This window comes from Ostrinia nubilalis, chromosome Z (genome assembly GCF_963855985.1).
Source record: "Ostrinia nubilalis chromosome Z, ilOstNubi1.1, whole genome shotgun sequence".
NCBI lineage: Eukaryota > Metazoa > Arthropoda > Insecta > Lepidoptera > Crambidae > Ostrinia > Ostrinia nubilalis.
In genome coordinates this window covers 7,560,541-7,577,250 of record NC_087119.1, presented here as the reverse complement: position 1 = coordinate 7,577,250, position 16,710 = coordinate 7,560,541, and the positions used below count along the sequence as shown (strand labels likewise).

At 44.4% G+C, this 16,710-nt stretch overlaps 1 protein-coding gene across 1 annotated transcript in view; it reads left to right on the top strand.

Annotated features, from left to right (window-relative positions):
- Positions 1 to 16,710, top strand: part of LOC135086882 (autophagy-related protein 9A) — a 22,956-nt gene extending 6,246 nt beyond the window's left edge. Inside the window, exons 8-15 of the mRNA XM_063981713.1 lie at positions 1,957 to 2,088; positions 5,246 to 5,414; positions 6,724 to 6,870; positions 9,727 to 9,793; positions 10,099 to 10,262; positions 11,485 to 11,595; positions 13,172 to 13,378; positions 16,287 to 16,710. Of these exons, the coding sequence (XP_063837783.1) occupies positions 1,957 to 2,088; positions 5,246 to 5,414; positions 6,724 to 6,870; positions 9,727 to 9,793; positions 10,099 to 10,262; positions 11,485 to 11,595; positions 13,172 to 13,378; positions 16,287 to 16,394 (1,105 nt within the window). The 3' untranslated portion in view covers positions 16,395 to 16,710. The remainder of the gene's footprint in view (positions 1 to 1,956; positions 2,089 to 5,245; positions 5,415 to 6,723; positions 6,871 to 9,726; positions 9,794 to 10,098; positions 10,263 to 11,484; positions 11,596 to 13,171; positions 13,379 to 16,286) is intronic.

Genomic DNA, 16,710 nt, shown 5'->3' with positions numbered 1-16,710 from the left:
TATTACACATTTCCCCAAGCCTGTTTTTAGTTGTTCATGGTGGTTCTGTACATGATGCAGAGGAAAATATTATGCCTGAACCTGAAATTTCCCTTCAAAATATACCAGATATCAGAGTGTGATGATTGCAGTTCTTGTGATAGTGAATACCATTTTGCTTTGGACAATTATTTAACCTTTCGCAAAAAAAAATAAGAACATGGGCTATTGAAAATCGTATTCCTCATTCCGCTTTGAATAAATTGTCAAGCATAATAAACGAATTTAAACCGGGAACACTACCGTCTGATGCTTTAGGTATTCATACTTGACTATTAGTAGCTGGGCTAGGCGATTTAACGGACATTAATAATTTTTATTGCGGATCTCTAAAATTTCAGTATTTGAAAGAATTAAAGATACACAATTGACCTGAACTAGGTACATCTTAAAGCTGTACATAAGTTCACATTAGAATAAATTTATAGACATTAGCGCTGTAGTGGTACAAATGTGGAACTTCATATAGATAACAGCATTCTAACAGAACACATGTGAACCTAATATACGCTCACCGCATTAAATTGGAGTTATAACAGTTCACATAGCCGTATTTCATTTCCACCATTTTGTTCTACATAACCTAAAATATTTACCAAATAAATCTCCAAAATTAATGCAGATTTATCACAAAATTCGCAGATAGAGCGATTGAGTTTTGGTTTCATGTTATAATTAATTACCGTAATATAATTATAATGCCAATCCAATATCAAAAACTGAAAATTGTAGATTTCCTCTCAGCCAGTTTTAAATATTTTAAAATGAATATCGCGTTTTTACAGAGGCGCGTAAATATTTTAGCTGTAAATATGTATACATTTCACGATAAAGTTGCATTCCCAATGGCATTAACATTATTAAGTATTTAAAACCCGTGTTATTATTTGCATAAATGATTATCCGCCCGAGTTGTTTCCCTCTTGGCACTCACGTACAAATACCAAACTAATATTAAAATGTGGAAATAATTTAAGACACACGTGAACTTTAGGTAGCATTGGAGTACTTTTGTCGGACTTTATAACTTTGAAAGCTGTGCATTTAGCCACTTGTTACTCTTTATTGTCCTCACGTACGTTGTATGGTTCACACTGCGTCCCATATAGTGCCGTAAGTCAGCCTTAAGTACGATGTTACTACTTAAACTGCTATTATAATGCTATTATACTGCTAATGTACAGCCATAGTGAACTTAAAGCTGTCTAATTTGTGCCCAAACTGGTTCTATAAAAGCATTATAGCAAGCTATACAGCTCGTATACAGCTGACATACACAGCTTGTGGAGTACATGTGAACGACTATTGAACTCTTAAATGGAGTAAAATGTTACTTGGGCCACCTTGACACAAAATTTGTACTTGCATTAAATGTGTTACAGTTTATGTATGCATTTTGTACATTGTTCAATTGGTTTCAAGCGCAGTCAAAGTGTGACATACTGCGACCATGCATGCAACGTCTAATAATTAATGTGTTAGGCCTGTACCTATTGTAACAGCTTAGTAAGGAAATGTGAAACATAAAATAGTTTTGGTAGGTACATAAACATATTATAGTCCAAAAAAATAACTAAAAGTGGTCATAGTCATATCACAAAACTCATGAAACTTTTCTTTTTCCCCGGTATCAATGTGACAACGTGGTAATTTTTGGACATCTTGTATGAGTGATTTTTGTAGATAGGCATTTATTTTACTGTGGTCCATCATATCAAAACAAAAATATAATACTTACCCCAATTGCTATTGAAATTATTATTAAAACTCCTGTTTTAATACCTTTATTCTATTACTTATTTATTACCATTATACATGTGATGTGAATGTGGTGATTATTTATCAATAAATAAAAATAAAATAAATAAGAGAGCAGAAAGGTATTTATTATTTGTTTTCGTTTTCTTTTCTTCACAGGAACGTGGTGTTTCTGTCCGCGAGTGTGCTCGGCGTTTTGGTGATGCTCTCCGTGTACGACGAAGATGTGCTGACTGTGGAACACGTGCTCACCATCATCACCATTCTGGGGTGTCTGTTGGCCGGTGCTAGGTAAAAATATCACTTATGTAAACATGCATTGGGCTTAGATTTAAGCCAACAGTGATTGACTCTAATCTAAAAATTTTTTTTGGAAAGTGATGATCAGGCTGAAGCTGAAGGTTAGACGCAGGCTTCACTCAGAATCCTCAACCATACGTGTATCATAGAAATCGTAATACGTATTGGTGATTAGTAACAATTTAGGTAGTAAGCAAAAATCAAATTCATAAAGTTGACGCCAAAAAGACGTACACAAATATAATATTTAGTATTGTCACAGAATAATAATAAGTACTACGTACAGAAGTTTTACTTCGCGAAGGTATTTTAAAAAATGTATGCTCAATGTCATTAACAATATGGTGTAATTTAACTTGTCTCAAGAGTCAAGCAAGTTTGTCAGAAGTTTTGTTGACAAACGTCAGTGATCGGTACTGCGCCGAAGCTATAGGGCTGACTTCGGTAAAATGATGTGACGTGAGGTGCCAATCTGCAGAAAATGGCGGAGGAAATACATGATTTAGCATGAATTATCATGAATAATATTAACTACTTATTTACCTCTCAGTGTCTTGAGGCAACTTAAAAAAGTACATTCTGTGTTTTTATTATTATTTATTCAGTTAAATACTGCACAGTATTTAGTACACCATTTTCTTTATTTTTTTCCATCATACACAAGAATACGCGTGCGTGAGTCAATGTTCGCTCGTATGTGAGGCCTTGTCGAATAGTACTCTTGTAGGGGGCAATCGTGCGTGTTTTGTTTTCGATGTAAACTCGCGGAGATGAACAGGCCTGGTATTGTTACACACCCACGACTGCCATACAGTGCGTAACCACACGCTCTTATAAAAACAGTAATTTTGTACAATTTAATGATAAATGTAAAGCCGCAAGTTGTTGAATGCTGTATTGATGTGATTGACACGTTACTAATTGATCGCAGCACTCATCATTACCAATACAAGCAATGTAACAGTTGGCGTCTAACAAGCAGGAATATGCGTGTGAATCAAAAACTGACAGCACATCAGTTGTAAACAGATAGCTCGAACTGTAAAACGCATAAATACATAAAATTATTAATACGTGTTATACAATACATAATTAATATTTACTTACAGTCTAATTTTTTAGAAATCAGCAGAAATGTCATCAAAAATGGCCAACTGACATAAAAATATTTTTAGTCTGTGAACTAGTGATGCGACAAAACCTCTCGTTAATCGCGAAGTGAAATTATTGTAGTACTTGCGTATCATCGCCGAGTGATCGTCAAAATACTAAAAATATGCAACAAAGTCGCAACATTGAATGTGAACTGATTATGAAATTTTCGAGAACAGGAAACAAACTGTATGCACAGATGTAATCAAAAAACACACTGGACAGTAAAACAATCAATGAATCCGTAAAGTTATTAAACTTCAAATAGTTGCAAAAAGTTCTGTTTGACAGTGTTGCTACTAGTGACATCTCGCTCGCTCAGTTCTTTGTTGCTCTATTCCGCTAGGGAGGTAATTTAAGATGCTATCAATTGAAAGAAGATTTTTATTTTCTTTTATTTTATTTACTTATACAGGGTGTTAGGTAAATGGGTATATGAGCCGACACTAGCCCATGTTAACATGGTCATATAAATGGTATGGTGAAGTAAGAAATTTGATATCTTCATTTTAATTATATCATTTTTCATACAAATCGGATTTTTCCAAATTTATTTTGTATGAAAATTAAAAAAATAAAAATGATGATATCAATATTTCTGACTTCACCATACCATTTATATGCCCATGTTAACATGGGCCAGTGTCGGTTCATATACCCATTTACCTAACACCCTGTATAGGAAAATAAGCAATGGAACAATACGTAAGCATAATTGCATAAAAAAGTAAAATAATTTCGTTTAAATAAAACCGACTAAAAATTAAACTGACGCCAAAAAAGTATACACTAAAAGGAGAAAAATAATTTTACGTTATCTCCAATATTGTCGAAGTTATCGCTGGAAAACTAAACAAAGTATGGTAAATTTTTATTTAAAATTAATCAGTAATCGGAATAAGTGAATACTTAAAATAATATCGATTAAATTTACAGATTATTGTCTATGACTCACAGGTTACAGCACTGATGTGTCAGAGACAAGTCATAGACAATTTATATGGAGATAACACATGATTTTAAACGTCAAGTCAATTTGACAAGTCCCACAAATTTTCATCGTCCACGTATTTTGCTAAAATAATTTGTTTCTAAACTTGTATTAACGTGAAAATAAAGTTGGTTTCATGGGCTTGTTAAATAATGTGTATGATATTATGAACACGTAAGTGATTATGGTGTAATTGTGTATGAAAGTGTTTGTTTACATCTCTGCTGGATTCTAAAAAATCAAGGTATAGGTTATAAATCCGCGTGCGCTTCACACCACGTCTTCATCACGTAACAGTTCGTGTTTTGCAGTTTATGGGCGTTCGTTATTTTCAACCAAAAGATGTTCATCGCTGGACAAAGTGCTCTACCAAGGTTTTCTACAACCACAAAGTGTTAGGTCTGCCTACGTCTTCCAGTCCGTGGTCGCTACTAGAGAACTTTTTTTGCCCCAACGTCATCAGATTTACGATCAATGTGCCTGTCGGTCACCATCTCTTCATTTCTGAAACGATCACTTTGCGAGCTATGTGCCCCGCCCACTGCCACTTGATTTTAGCGATTTTGCGGGCACTTTGGTTCTCCTGCGGATCTCCTCATTTCTGATTCGATCACGCAGGGAAACTCCGAGCATTGTACGTTCCATCGTCCTTTGGGTGTCCTTGAGCCTTCTTATGAGCAAAAGCCTTTATTAATTGTATATTAAGCGGGCGTCAATACAGAAAGTCAATAGACTATTTGATACCATTCCCCAATATTTCATAATCACAACTTTTTTACAAAGACACTTCACTCCGGTCTTAAAAACTTAATTAATTTAAATTACCTGTAAATTAAGATTTTTGATTGCATTGTACTTATTGAAGAAAGTACCTAGTTTAATTGAGTTGACAAAATAGTGACGTCACTTCTTGTATTGCCATACAAAATGTATGGAAGAGTCGTTTTGACAGTTTTAAAAAGTAAGTCAATTGATTGGTGGTGTCAACACGTCAATTGTTTCCAGAGCGCTGATAGGTGAAGAGGAGCGCCTCGGCAGCGCGGGTCCCGCGCGCGGCGAAGAGTTGTTCGTGCAAGTGCTCGGGCACGTGCACTACTTGCCGGCCGCGTGGCGGGGCCGCGCGCACACCAAGGACGTCGCCGCGCACTTCCAGCAGCTGTTCCAGTTCCGAGCGGTCAGTGACGCCTGTGACGTAGCATATGGCCGCATTGTTCCCTGTAGGAGCTGTTCGCGCAAGTGCCGGGCACGTGCACTACCTGCCGGCCGCGTGGCGTGGCCGCGCGCACACCAAGGACGTGGCCGCGCACTTCCAGCTGCTGTTCCAGTTCCGAGCGGTCAGTGATGTGACGTGGGCATATGGCCGCATTCATCATCATCATCATCATCATCATCATCATCATCATCATCATCATCATCATCATCATCATCATCATCATCATCATCATTTCAGCCATAGGGACGTCTACTGCTGAACATAGGCGGCCTCCCCCCAATGCTTTCCATGTTGATCGATTGGTAGCGGCCTGCGTCCAGCGCTTCCCTGCTACCTTTACGATGTCGTCGGTCCACCTTGTAGGTGGACGTCTCACGCTGCGTTTTCCGGTACGCGGCCTCCATTCCAGAACCTTTCTGCCCCATCGGCCGTCAGTTCTGCGTACTATGTGCCCTGCCCATTGCCACTTCAGCTTGCGAATCCGTCGGGCTATGTCAGCGACTTTGGTTCGTTTGCGGATCGCATGGCCGCATTGTTCCTTAGATAACCTGTAGGAGTTGTTCGTGCAAGTGTAAGCCATGTGTATTACTTGCCAGCATACCAACGCCGCGAACTTCCAACGGCTGTTCCAGTTCCGAGCGGTCAGTGACGTGATGTGATACGGGATTACTCCCGGCAATGTTTCTTAGCTTGCTCTTAGAAGCTGTTTGTGTAAGTGCTAGGTCGTCGCCAAGGACGTCGCCGCCCCTTTATTTTTACATATTTATTTATTTTAAACTTACATGCACATAACACTACATAAGGCGGACTTGGCATTATCCTCCAGTCAACCTTAAACTTCCAGTAGCTATTCCAGTTCCGAGTGGTCAGTAAACTTGACTTTAAGTTACCTTTCCGCTGTAATCTGGTAGTTAGACTATAGAGAGCCCGGCGTCGGCGGCGTCTCGGCTGACAATAGAGAGCTGAGTCACGGTAATACTATCATACAGTATTGTAACTTCATATAAACAGACGAAAGCTTTGTTAGAAATTCTAAGTAGGCAGATGTTAATTAAAATAGGTAGGTACTGTAGGTGGGCAGCCCTATCGCATGTTGTCATACCGTGACGTACCGCGCGGCTGTTGACATTTATTTAAAAAATATGACCGAGTTGGAATACTGTATAAATAGTATTACCGTGGCTGAATTTCTAGCGGTTCTTAGAGCTGGGACTAAAATGAGGCGTGACTTAATGACAATTATAGATTAACAAGTGATTTTGTGTCACAGGCGTACATACTGTACGAGCTGCTGAGCCCGTTGCTGTGTCCGCTGGTGCTGCTGTCGCTGCGAGCGCGCGCGCTGGACATCGTCGACTTCTACCGCAACTTCACCGTCAGCGTGCTCGGCATCGGCGACGTCTGCTCCTTCGCGCAGGTATGTAGCAGAGTAAATACAAATGAGTAGGTCATCTTCATAGAAACGCACCGAGCGCGGTTTGTATGTGAGCGCGCGCCAATACGTATCCCAAGTAGCATTTTACTCCATTTAAGAGTTCACATTTAGTTCCAATGTGTACTTAAAGCATTAATACAGTTCACTCGTGATGTATAAGCTGTATTATTGCAATTAATTACACCTATACCTGTCTAAGGGACTTATAGGAGTGTAGACTAGTGTAGAGTTATACTTTTATACGATTGTTGGTGTTATAATACTCTAACAACTATCCTTTAGTCAGCCGTCTGACTAAGAGCATTATAGGAGGGTAGAGATACGTCAACCGCTGTTTAACGGCCTACTTGTACGATGTTATAGAGCTAGCATTTTAATAGAACACACGTGGTCATTTATAAAGCCAAAGGCTGTTATGTTTACTTGTTTTAGACTGTTATACAGCTAGTAGCTGTAGTAGGACTTGTTTGTGATAATTAAAATAACCTTTTTTTACTATCTGTACAAAAGTGTTTCAATGGTTCGCATGTGCACTGTAGGCTGTTAAAAGGACTATATGTGTTGTCCATTAACATCAATAGCAGTTTATTTGTCCACAAGTACTACTCTTATTTGCTTTCAGCTGAACATGAATGTGAATGTGATATTCTATTACACATTTCCCCAAGCCTGTTTTTAGTTGTTCATGGTGGTTCTGTACATGATGCAGAGGAAAATATTATGCCTGATCCTGAAATTTCCCTTCAAAATATACAGATATCAGAGTGTGATGATTGCACTTCTAGTGATAGTGAATACCATTTTGATTTGGCCAATTATTTAACCTTTCGCAAAAAAATAAGAACATGGGCTATTGAAAATCGTATTCCTCATTCCGCTTTGAATAAATTGTCATCATTGTCAGCATAATAAACGAATTTAAACCGGGAACACTACCGTCTGATGCTTTAGGTTTCATACTTGACTATTAGTAGCTGGGCTAGGCGATTTAACGGACATTAATATTTTTTATTGCGGATCTCTAAAATTTCAGTATTTGAAAGAATTAAAGATACACAATTGACCTGAACTAGGTACATCTTAAAGCTGTACATAAGTTCACATTAGAATAAATTTATAGACATTAGCGCTGTAGTGGTACAAATGTGGAACTTCATATAGATAACAGCATTCTAACAGAACACATGTGAACCTAATATACGCTCACCGCATTAAATTGGAGTTATAACAGTTCACATAACCGTATTTCATTTCCACCATTTTGTTCTACATAACCTAAAATATTTACCAAATAAATCTCCAAAATTAATGCAGATTTATCACAAAATTCGCAGATAGAGCGATTGAGTTTTGGTTTCATGTTATAATTAATTACCGTAATATAATTATAATGCCAATACAATATCAAAAACTGAAAATTGTAGATTTCCTCTCAGCCAGTTTTAAATATTTTAAAATGAATATCGCGTTTTTACAGAGGCGCGTAAATATTTTAGCTGTAAATATGTATACATTTCACGATAAAGTTGCATTCCCAATGGCATTAACATTATTAAGTGTTTAAAACCCGTGTTATTATTTGCATAAATGATTATCCGCCCGAGTTGTTTCCCTCTTGGCACTCACGTACAAATACCAAACTAATATTAAAATGTGGAAATAATTTAGAACACACGTGAACTTTATGTAGCATTGGAGTACTTTTGTCGGACTTTATAACTTTGAAAGCTGTGCATTTAGCCACTTGTTACTCTTTATTACACTCACGTACATTGTATGGTTCACACTGCGTCCCATATAGTGCCGTAAGTCAGCCTTAAGTCCGATGTTACTACTTAAACTGCTATTATAATGCTATTATACTGCTAATGTACAGCCATAGTGAACTTAAGGCTGTCTAATTTGTGCCCAAACTGGTTCTATAAAAGCATTATAGCAAGCTATACAGCTCATATACAGCTGACATACACAGCTTGTGGAGTACATGTGAACGACTAGACATACTATATAGAACCCCGAATGCTACTTGAGATGAATTTAGCGTGGATTAGCGGGGTGTTGCACCGAATTTTGTCAGTGTGTGCGTGCGCGCCGCATACGTATTGGCGCGCTCACATACAAACCGCGCTCGGTCCATTTCTATGAAGATGACCTACTCATTTGTATTTATTTACTCTGTATGTAGCGTGCAATAGTATGACTCTGTAGCCAATTGAAACACTTTTCATTTATTTTACTTAAATACAATGGAGATGTTGCCAATGTTTTTCTATGGTTCTTAAAAATAAGTAAAATTAAACATAAGTGTGAAAGAATCATGATAATATTCTACAAATAGAAAAGATATAGTCGGCCTTAAAGTTGACGTAGTAGTAAGTAGTACACTTGCAAAATGATTTGGCTCAGCGTGTGACGTCACGCCACCTAAAGAAATCGTTCGTTTCATTCAAATAATGTCCATTCCTGATAACAGTCTTACCCAAAGATTTCTACAATGACCGGCTCTTCGCCACCCGCATCCAGGTGCTTCCCACCTTCACCAGATCGTCGGTTCACCTAGTAGGAGGCCTGCCCACACTACGTCTTCCGGCCCGTGGTCGCCAGTCAAGATTTCTGCCCCAGCGGCCATCAACTCCACGAGCTATGTACCACCTAAATTGGGCATGTGCCATTCTGTGGACTATATCGGTTTCTTTGGTTTTCCTGCGGGTCTTCGCATTTCTGATCCATTCTGATTGATTTTGATAGAATCAGAAATTTGATACCATAGTCAATTGAAATGCCTTTTTACTTAATTGCAGTTTCTTGTGTTTAATACAAACTAAACAATGCTTTCAGTTGGACATCCGTCGTCATGGTCATCCTGATTGGGCCGCTCCTAAGAAATACGGGGACAAAGCCAAATGTAAGTATATTAAAAAAAACAAATCGGTAAATGTGATAATGATTGAAACTGTTTCGTATTCACAATTAAATAATTATTTACAATCTTGTAAATGTGATGCTTTTCTTATTAATTTCGTTGCGGGTAAACTTTCCCCGGGACAAACTTGGTCTTCACTGGTTGGGTTTTGGCGATCATACAGCTTGACAGCTGATACTGCCTACACAGGAGTTACCAGTATGTGGTGAGGATAGAACGAGAGGTGTGATTAGTCCTGTATTTATATTTAGTGTACTAACTACTATAACCTTTAACATTCTTTTTAGGCAACGCGCAATACGACCAAGGCGAAGGAGGCAAGACGGAGCTGTCTCTCGTGGCGTTCTCGTGCCGGCACCCCGGCTGGCAGCCGGCGGAGCCCTCGCAGCGGCAGTTCCTGCGCTCGCTGCGCCAGAGCATGAGCCACGCGCTGCCCGGCAACAACCCGCTTGTGAGTACTTGAGCCACCAGTCCGACCGGCGACGGTGCCAGACGAAGCTGTCTCTCGTGGCGTTCTCGTGCCGGCACCCCGGCTGGCAGCCGGCGGAGCCCTCGCAGCGGCAGTTCCTGCGCTCGCTGCGCCAGAGCATGAGCCACGCGCTGCCCGGCAACAACCCGCTTGTGAGTACTTGAGCCACCAGTCAGACCGGCGACGGTGCCAGACGGAGCTCTCGTGGCGTTCTCGTGCCGGCACCCCGGCTGGCAGCCGGCGGAGCCCTCGCAGCGGCAGTTCCTGCGCTCGCTGCGCCAGAGCATGAGCCACGCGCTGCCCGGCAACAACCCGCTTGTGAGTACTTGAGCCACCAGTCCGACCGGCGACGGTGCCAGACGGAGCTCTCTCGTGGCGTTCTCGTGCCGGCACCCCGGCTGGCAGCCGGCGGAGCCCTCGCAGCGGCAGTTCCTGCGCTCGCTGCGCCAGAGCATGAGCCACGCGCTGCCCGGCAACAACCCGCTTGTGAGTACTTGAGCCACCAGTCCGACCGGCGACGGTGCCAGACGGAGCTCTCTCGTGGCGTTCTCGTGCCGGCACCCCGGCTGGCAGCCGGCGGAGCCCTCGCAGCGGCAGTTCCTGCGCTCGCTGCGCCAGAGCATGAGCCACGCGCTGCCCGGCAACAACCCGCTTGTGAGTACTTGAGCCAGTACAGTCAGCGTCACATAGTTCGTGACACCGAAAGTGGCCAAAAGGAAGGTGGCCAATTTTAACCATAGGATGTCCACTGCTGAACATAGGTCTCCCCCAATAATTTACACAAAAGGCCGGTTGGTAGCGGCCCGCATACAACAAACACAACCTTATTTCCATTGTAATAAAGACTACTACTTTGGCTACTGTACTATTTATCGCTGAGTACAACCAGGCGATATCGGCAGACGGAGCTGTGTTTCGTGGCGTTCACGTGCCGGCACTTTGCCGCTTTATCCCGTCAGGTGGCGCATTGTCTGGTCGCTGAGTCGAATAGTTGTCAATCGTATACGTTGTCGTTTCGCTGCGCGAAAGTTGAGGGGAACGCGGTTGCTATCCTTCGGAACTACTCAACCTTCACTAGTGTCGGTTTTAAAAATGATACATTACAATTATGAAGAAAATTAAATATCGTTTTGACTGATTTATTAAAATTGTGTTCCGTAATAAACTGGTGCCATCATTTTACAATATGTGCTTTTTTTTTCAGAATAAAACTATGTTGGGCTCTTACATCCAGCAGAGTATATTTGGTGCTAATACTCCCCTTCCCGCTGTGCTATCGTTTTATCAGCAGCAGAGACAACCCTACAAATTACCCGTGAGTATTGCAGGGGTGGCAGCGATTGGTTGTGTTAAAGTGAATGATTTCGTTTCGGCTTGATTTGATTACATTACATTTTCATTACATTACATTACATTACGTTGCATTACATTTTCCAATATGTCAATTGCGAATTCAACTAACGCATATAACAGTTGGATTGTAGCAAGTGTAAATGGCACTTGCCGCTGCTTTTCATCGCTCAGCATTTACTCATAAAATTTAGATAGGTATGTGGTTCATAAAAAAATTGCAAAAATGAGAAAACAATTTTCTTTACATTCCCAAAAAAAAAACCGTAATTTCATAAGTAAAGACACTAATATCCAGCAGATAAAGATCCTCTACACAGGAGTTGCCGCAGCGGGAATGAGGGGTGGGAATAGTCCCGTAGTGTGTCCTGGGCTTAATCATCATCATCATCATCTCGAACATAGGCCTCCCCCAAAAGCTTTCCATGTTGCCCGGTCTGCGTCCAGCGATTTCCTGCTACCTTTATGATGTCGTCGGTCCACCTTTTGGGAGGACGTTGCACGCTGCGTTTTCCGGTTCTTTACGACATCGAATCGGAAATGAGATCCATAAACGAACTAAAGTCGCTGAAATATCCCGACGGATTAGCAAGCTGAAGTGACAAGGCCCATAGTACGCAGAACTGACGGCCGATAGGGCGGCAAGGTTCTGGAGTGGAGGCCTGGGCTTAATACGTTTGTTTTTTATCCCCAACGGGGAAGCTCTTGGTTTGTATCTCACCTGATGGTAAGTGATGATGACGCCGAAGGTGGAAGCGATCTTCACCCGGAATCCTCAATCACAGAGGAACTGTCTATTTTACGTCTAACTGCCAGAACACAACAATGCTGTTAACATTGTTGTTAAGGCGACAGGCTTAGGTAAGTTGGTGGTAGCTAGCCAGGCGGACTTGGAACAAGCCCTACCACCAACCAAACCGAACAGAAAAATCTGCCTCCACTGGAAATTGAACCCGGGACCTCTGCGTCTAGGGTTCCCGGTCCAAAGATACAAAAGCCGGACTTTGTACTTCACTTGGCCAGACATTTAATTTTTACCCTATCTCACGAGTGAGTACCTACTATCATCATCGGTTGCCCTGCGCTTGATATTATTCTGTGGCTCGACTTTCGCCTGGCGCGGCATCCACTTAAAAAGCCTAACAATAGCCGGACAGGCTGGACGAGACAATATTTGGCCGGCCAAGACCGTAAAAAGCCAAACATGTCCGGCAAAAGCCGGACCTGGCAACCCTATCTGCGTCTGAAGCAGGTGGTCTTACCACTAGACCGTCTAGGCCAGGGTTTCCCAATTTTTTTTTGGCAAGGAACCCTAATTGATTATACTTTTCCTAGCGGAACCCCCGTACTACTCCGCCCGCACGCCCTGCCCCTCCCTTGTGCGTAAACAAGTCGGTGCGAGCGAACAACGTCGGTCACGAAACGTGGGATAATATTTTTTACGGAACCCTTGCGGCCTTTCCACGGAACCCCAGGGTTCCGCGGACCACCATTCGGGAACCGCTGGTCTAGGCGATTAACGCGGTATTTCTAAATCGCAGGAGATGGACGAGACGAGCGACGAGGACGACGAGCCCGAAGCGGGCCCGGCGCGGCCAGTGCGGGCCGGCGCGGGGCTCGCTGGCGTGGGCTCCTCGCTGGAGGCCAGCGCGCTCGGCCTGTCGCCCGCCGCGCCCAGCGCCGCCTACGACGAGCCGCGAGACATGTCCGTCAGCACGCTGCACCTGTACGACCTGCACCTGTCGCAGGTAACGACCGCGTGTAACATTTGCTGCGTATGTAACACAAGACCGCGTGTAACATTTGCTGCTTAAGTCGGCCCCTCGCTGGAGGCCAGCGCGCTCGGCCTGGCGCCCGCCGCGCCCAGCGCCGCCTACGACGAGCCGCGAGACATGTCCGTCAGCACGCTGCACCTGTACGACCTGCACCTGTCGCAGGTAACGACCGCGTGTAACATTTGCTGCGTATGTAACACAAGACCGCGTGTAACATTTGCTGCTTAAGTCGGCCCCTCGCTGGAGGCCAGCGCGCTCGGCCTGGCGCCCGCCGCGCCCAGCGCCGCCTACGACGAGCCGCGAGACATGTCCGTCAGCACGCTGCACCTGTACGACCTGCACCTGTCGCAGGTAACGACCGCGTGTAACATTTGCTGCGTATGTAACACAAGACCGCGTGTAACATTTGCTGCTTAAGTCGGCCCCTCGCTGGAGGCCAGCGCGCTCGGCCTGGCGCCCGCCGCGCCCAGCGCCGCCTACGACGAGCCGCGAGACATGTCCGTCAGCACGCTGCACCTGTACGACCTGCACCTGTCGCAGGTAACGACCGCGTGTAACATTTGCTGCGTATGTAACACAAGACCGCGTGTAACATTTGCTGCTTAAGTCGGCCCCTCGCTGGAGGCCAGCGCGCTCGGCCTGGCGCCCGCCGCGCCCAGCGCCGCCTACGACGAGCCGCGAGACATGTCCGTCAGCACGCTGCACCTGTACGACCTGCACCTGTCGCAGGTAACGACCGCGTGTAACATTTGCTGCGTATGTAACACAAGACCGCGTGTAACATTTGCTGCTTAAGTCGGCCCCTCGCTGGAGGCCAGCGCGCTCGGCCTGGCGCCCGCCGCGCCCAGCGCCGCCTACGACGAGCCGCGAGACATGTCCGTCAGCACGCTGCACCTGTACGACCTGCACCTGTCGCAGGTAACGACCGCGTGTAACATTTGCTGCGTATGTAACACAAGACCGCGTGTAACATTTGCTGCTTAAGTCGGCCCCTCGCTGGAGGCCAGCGCGCTCGGCCTGGCGCCCGCCGCGCCCAGCGCCGCCTACGACGAGCCGCGAGACATGTCCGTCAGCACGCTGCACCTGTACGACCTGCACCTGTCGCAGGTAACGACCGCGTGTAACATTTGCTGCGTATGTAACACAAGACCGCGTGTAACATTTGCTGCTTAAGTCGGCCCCTCGCTGGAGGCCAGCGCGCTCGGCCTGGCGCCCGCCGCGCCCAGCGCCGCCTACGACGAGCCGCGAGACATGTCCGTCAGCACGCTGCACCTGTACGACCTGCACCTGTCGCAGGTAACGACCGCGTGTAACATTTGCTGCGTATGTAACACAAGACCGCGTGTAACATTTGCTGCTTAAGTCGGCCCCTCGCTGGAGGCCAGCGCGCTCGGCCTGGCGCCCGCCGCGCCCAGCGCCGCCTACGACGAGCCGCGAGACATGTCCGTCAGCACGCTGCACCTGTACGACCTGCACCTGTCGCAGGTAACGACCGCGTGTAACATTTGCTGCGTATGTAACACAAGACCGCGTGTAACATTTGCTGCTTAAGTCGGCCCCTCGCTGGAGGCCAGCGCGCTCGGCCTGGCGCCCGCCGCGCCCAGCGCCGCCTACGACGAGCCGCGAGACATGTCCGTCAGCACGCTGCACCTGTACGACCTGCACCTGTCGCAGGTAACGACCGCGTGTAACATTTGCTGCGTATGTAACACAAGACTGTACTGACTGTACTTATTAATCTAATAGTTATGAAATACAAAGATGTTTTACAGTTTATTCTGTCGCTAATATGTCTTCGGTACAATAAACCAAGGAGATGCATTGCAAGAAACGTGCTGAGAAGAAGCAGCGCGAGAAACTCAGTCACTTACTTGATTTATGTTAAAAGTCAGAATAAAATTAAATGTTGTTGGTTATTATTATGTTAGTCTAGTCCTACAAGGTTCGTGGTGCTTTACAAGTAACCCTATATAAAGAATTCTTCTGACAGGTTATAAAAAGTGTGTCAATAGGCTAGTTTCCTAAAAAAAAACTTTTAGTCCGTCAATTACGTTATTAAAAAATATTGTACACGCATATTTTTATTTATCAATCAAACAAGTAATTACTAACTTATGATGCGTTGAATTCCCGCGTGTCGTCACAAAGTGCTACACTTTTAAGCACGCCTTGACGTCACGAGCCTCTTCTTTTGAACTTTGGCGCACTTTATCTCTTTCAATTTTGATTAGTTTGAAAAGTGCAAAATACGCGTCGAGTATTTTTTGATAACTTAACCGACGGTCTAATTCAAACTTGCTTTTTACCCAGGAAACATCCCTATTGACTGTGGTGTCATGAGTATTTGAGTTGGACTTCTTGGCGGGAATGTGAAGCGTCATGTTAGCGCTTTTAGCGTGATTATGATTATTCGGAATCTCTCAAGTAGCCCATATGAAGTCCCAGTAAAGCACCATAACTTTACTGAGACTCAAATGGTGAGATGGGGTAAAGCCTGGTCCGTGAGCACGTAGAATCCCGTCCAATGACCCCAAGCTGCCCATCCTTGTCGCTCGCACGTAATTATGTTGCTGTCGCGCTCGCACACTCACTGCGGGCGCGCGTCGCACAGTCGCGACAGCAATATAATTACGCGCGAGCGATAAGGATGGGTAGCTTGGGGTCATTGGACGGGATTCTACGTGCTCACGGACCAGGCTTTATCATCTATCATCCTTCATTATATCATTTAATTAACCTAAGTTCCATCCCACTTGGTCACATTTTGTAACTCGTCTCACTTGAAACTTGTAAATGGCACAAATCAATTTAGCCTCGACGTGTATTGCCAACATCAAAAAAGAAGAAAATGGGTATTTGAGTGTGAAATTGTTGTTTCCAGGCCAGCCAGAACGTCTCGGCGTGCTGCACCAACAACTGCAGCGAGCGGCGCCGCGACGACAGCCGCTGGGCCAGCGGCGAGGACACGCCGCTGCTCCACCGCCCCTAACACTGGTCCCAGCTGTCGCCGCACTTCCAGAAGTACCCCGTCTGGGTGTAGGCGGCCGGCGGGCGGGTAACTAGCGCAATGGCCATTTTAAAACGCACTCTAAGAGTAGGCGCACACCGTTGATTTTTCGTCGGCCGATAGTTTAGTCGGGCAGTTGATCAGTATGGGCATGTATGGGAGAGCGCACACTACGCCGATTCGATTTGGCCGATTCTTCATACAAATTAAAATCGGGCACAACTATCGGCCAACTAAAAATCAACGGTGTGCGCCTACTCTAATTCAGCGACATTCAATTCAATTTGTGTTGTTTTTT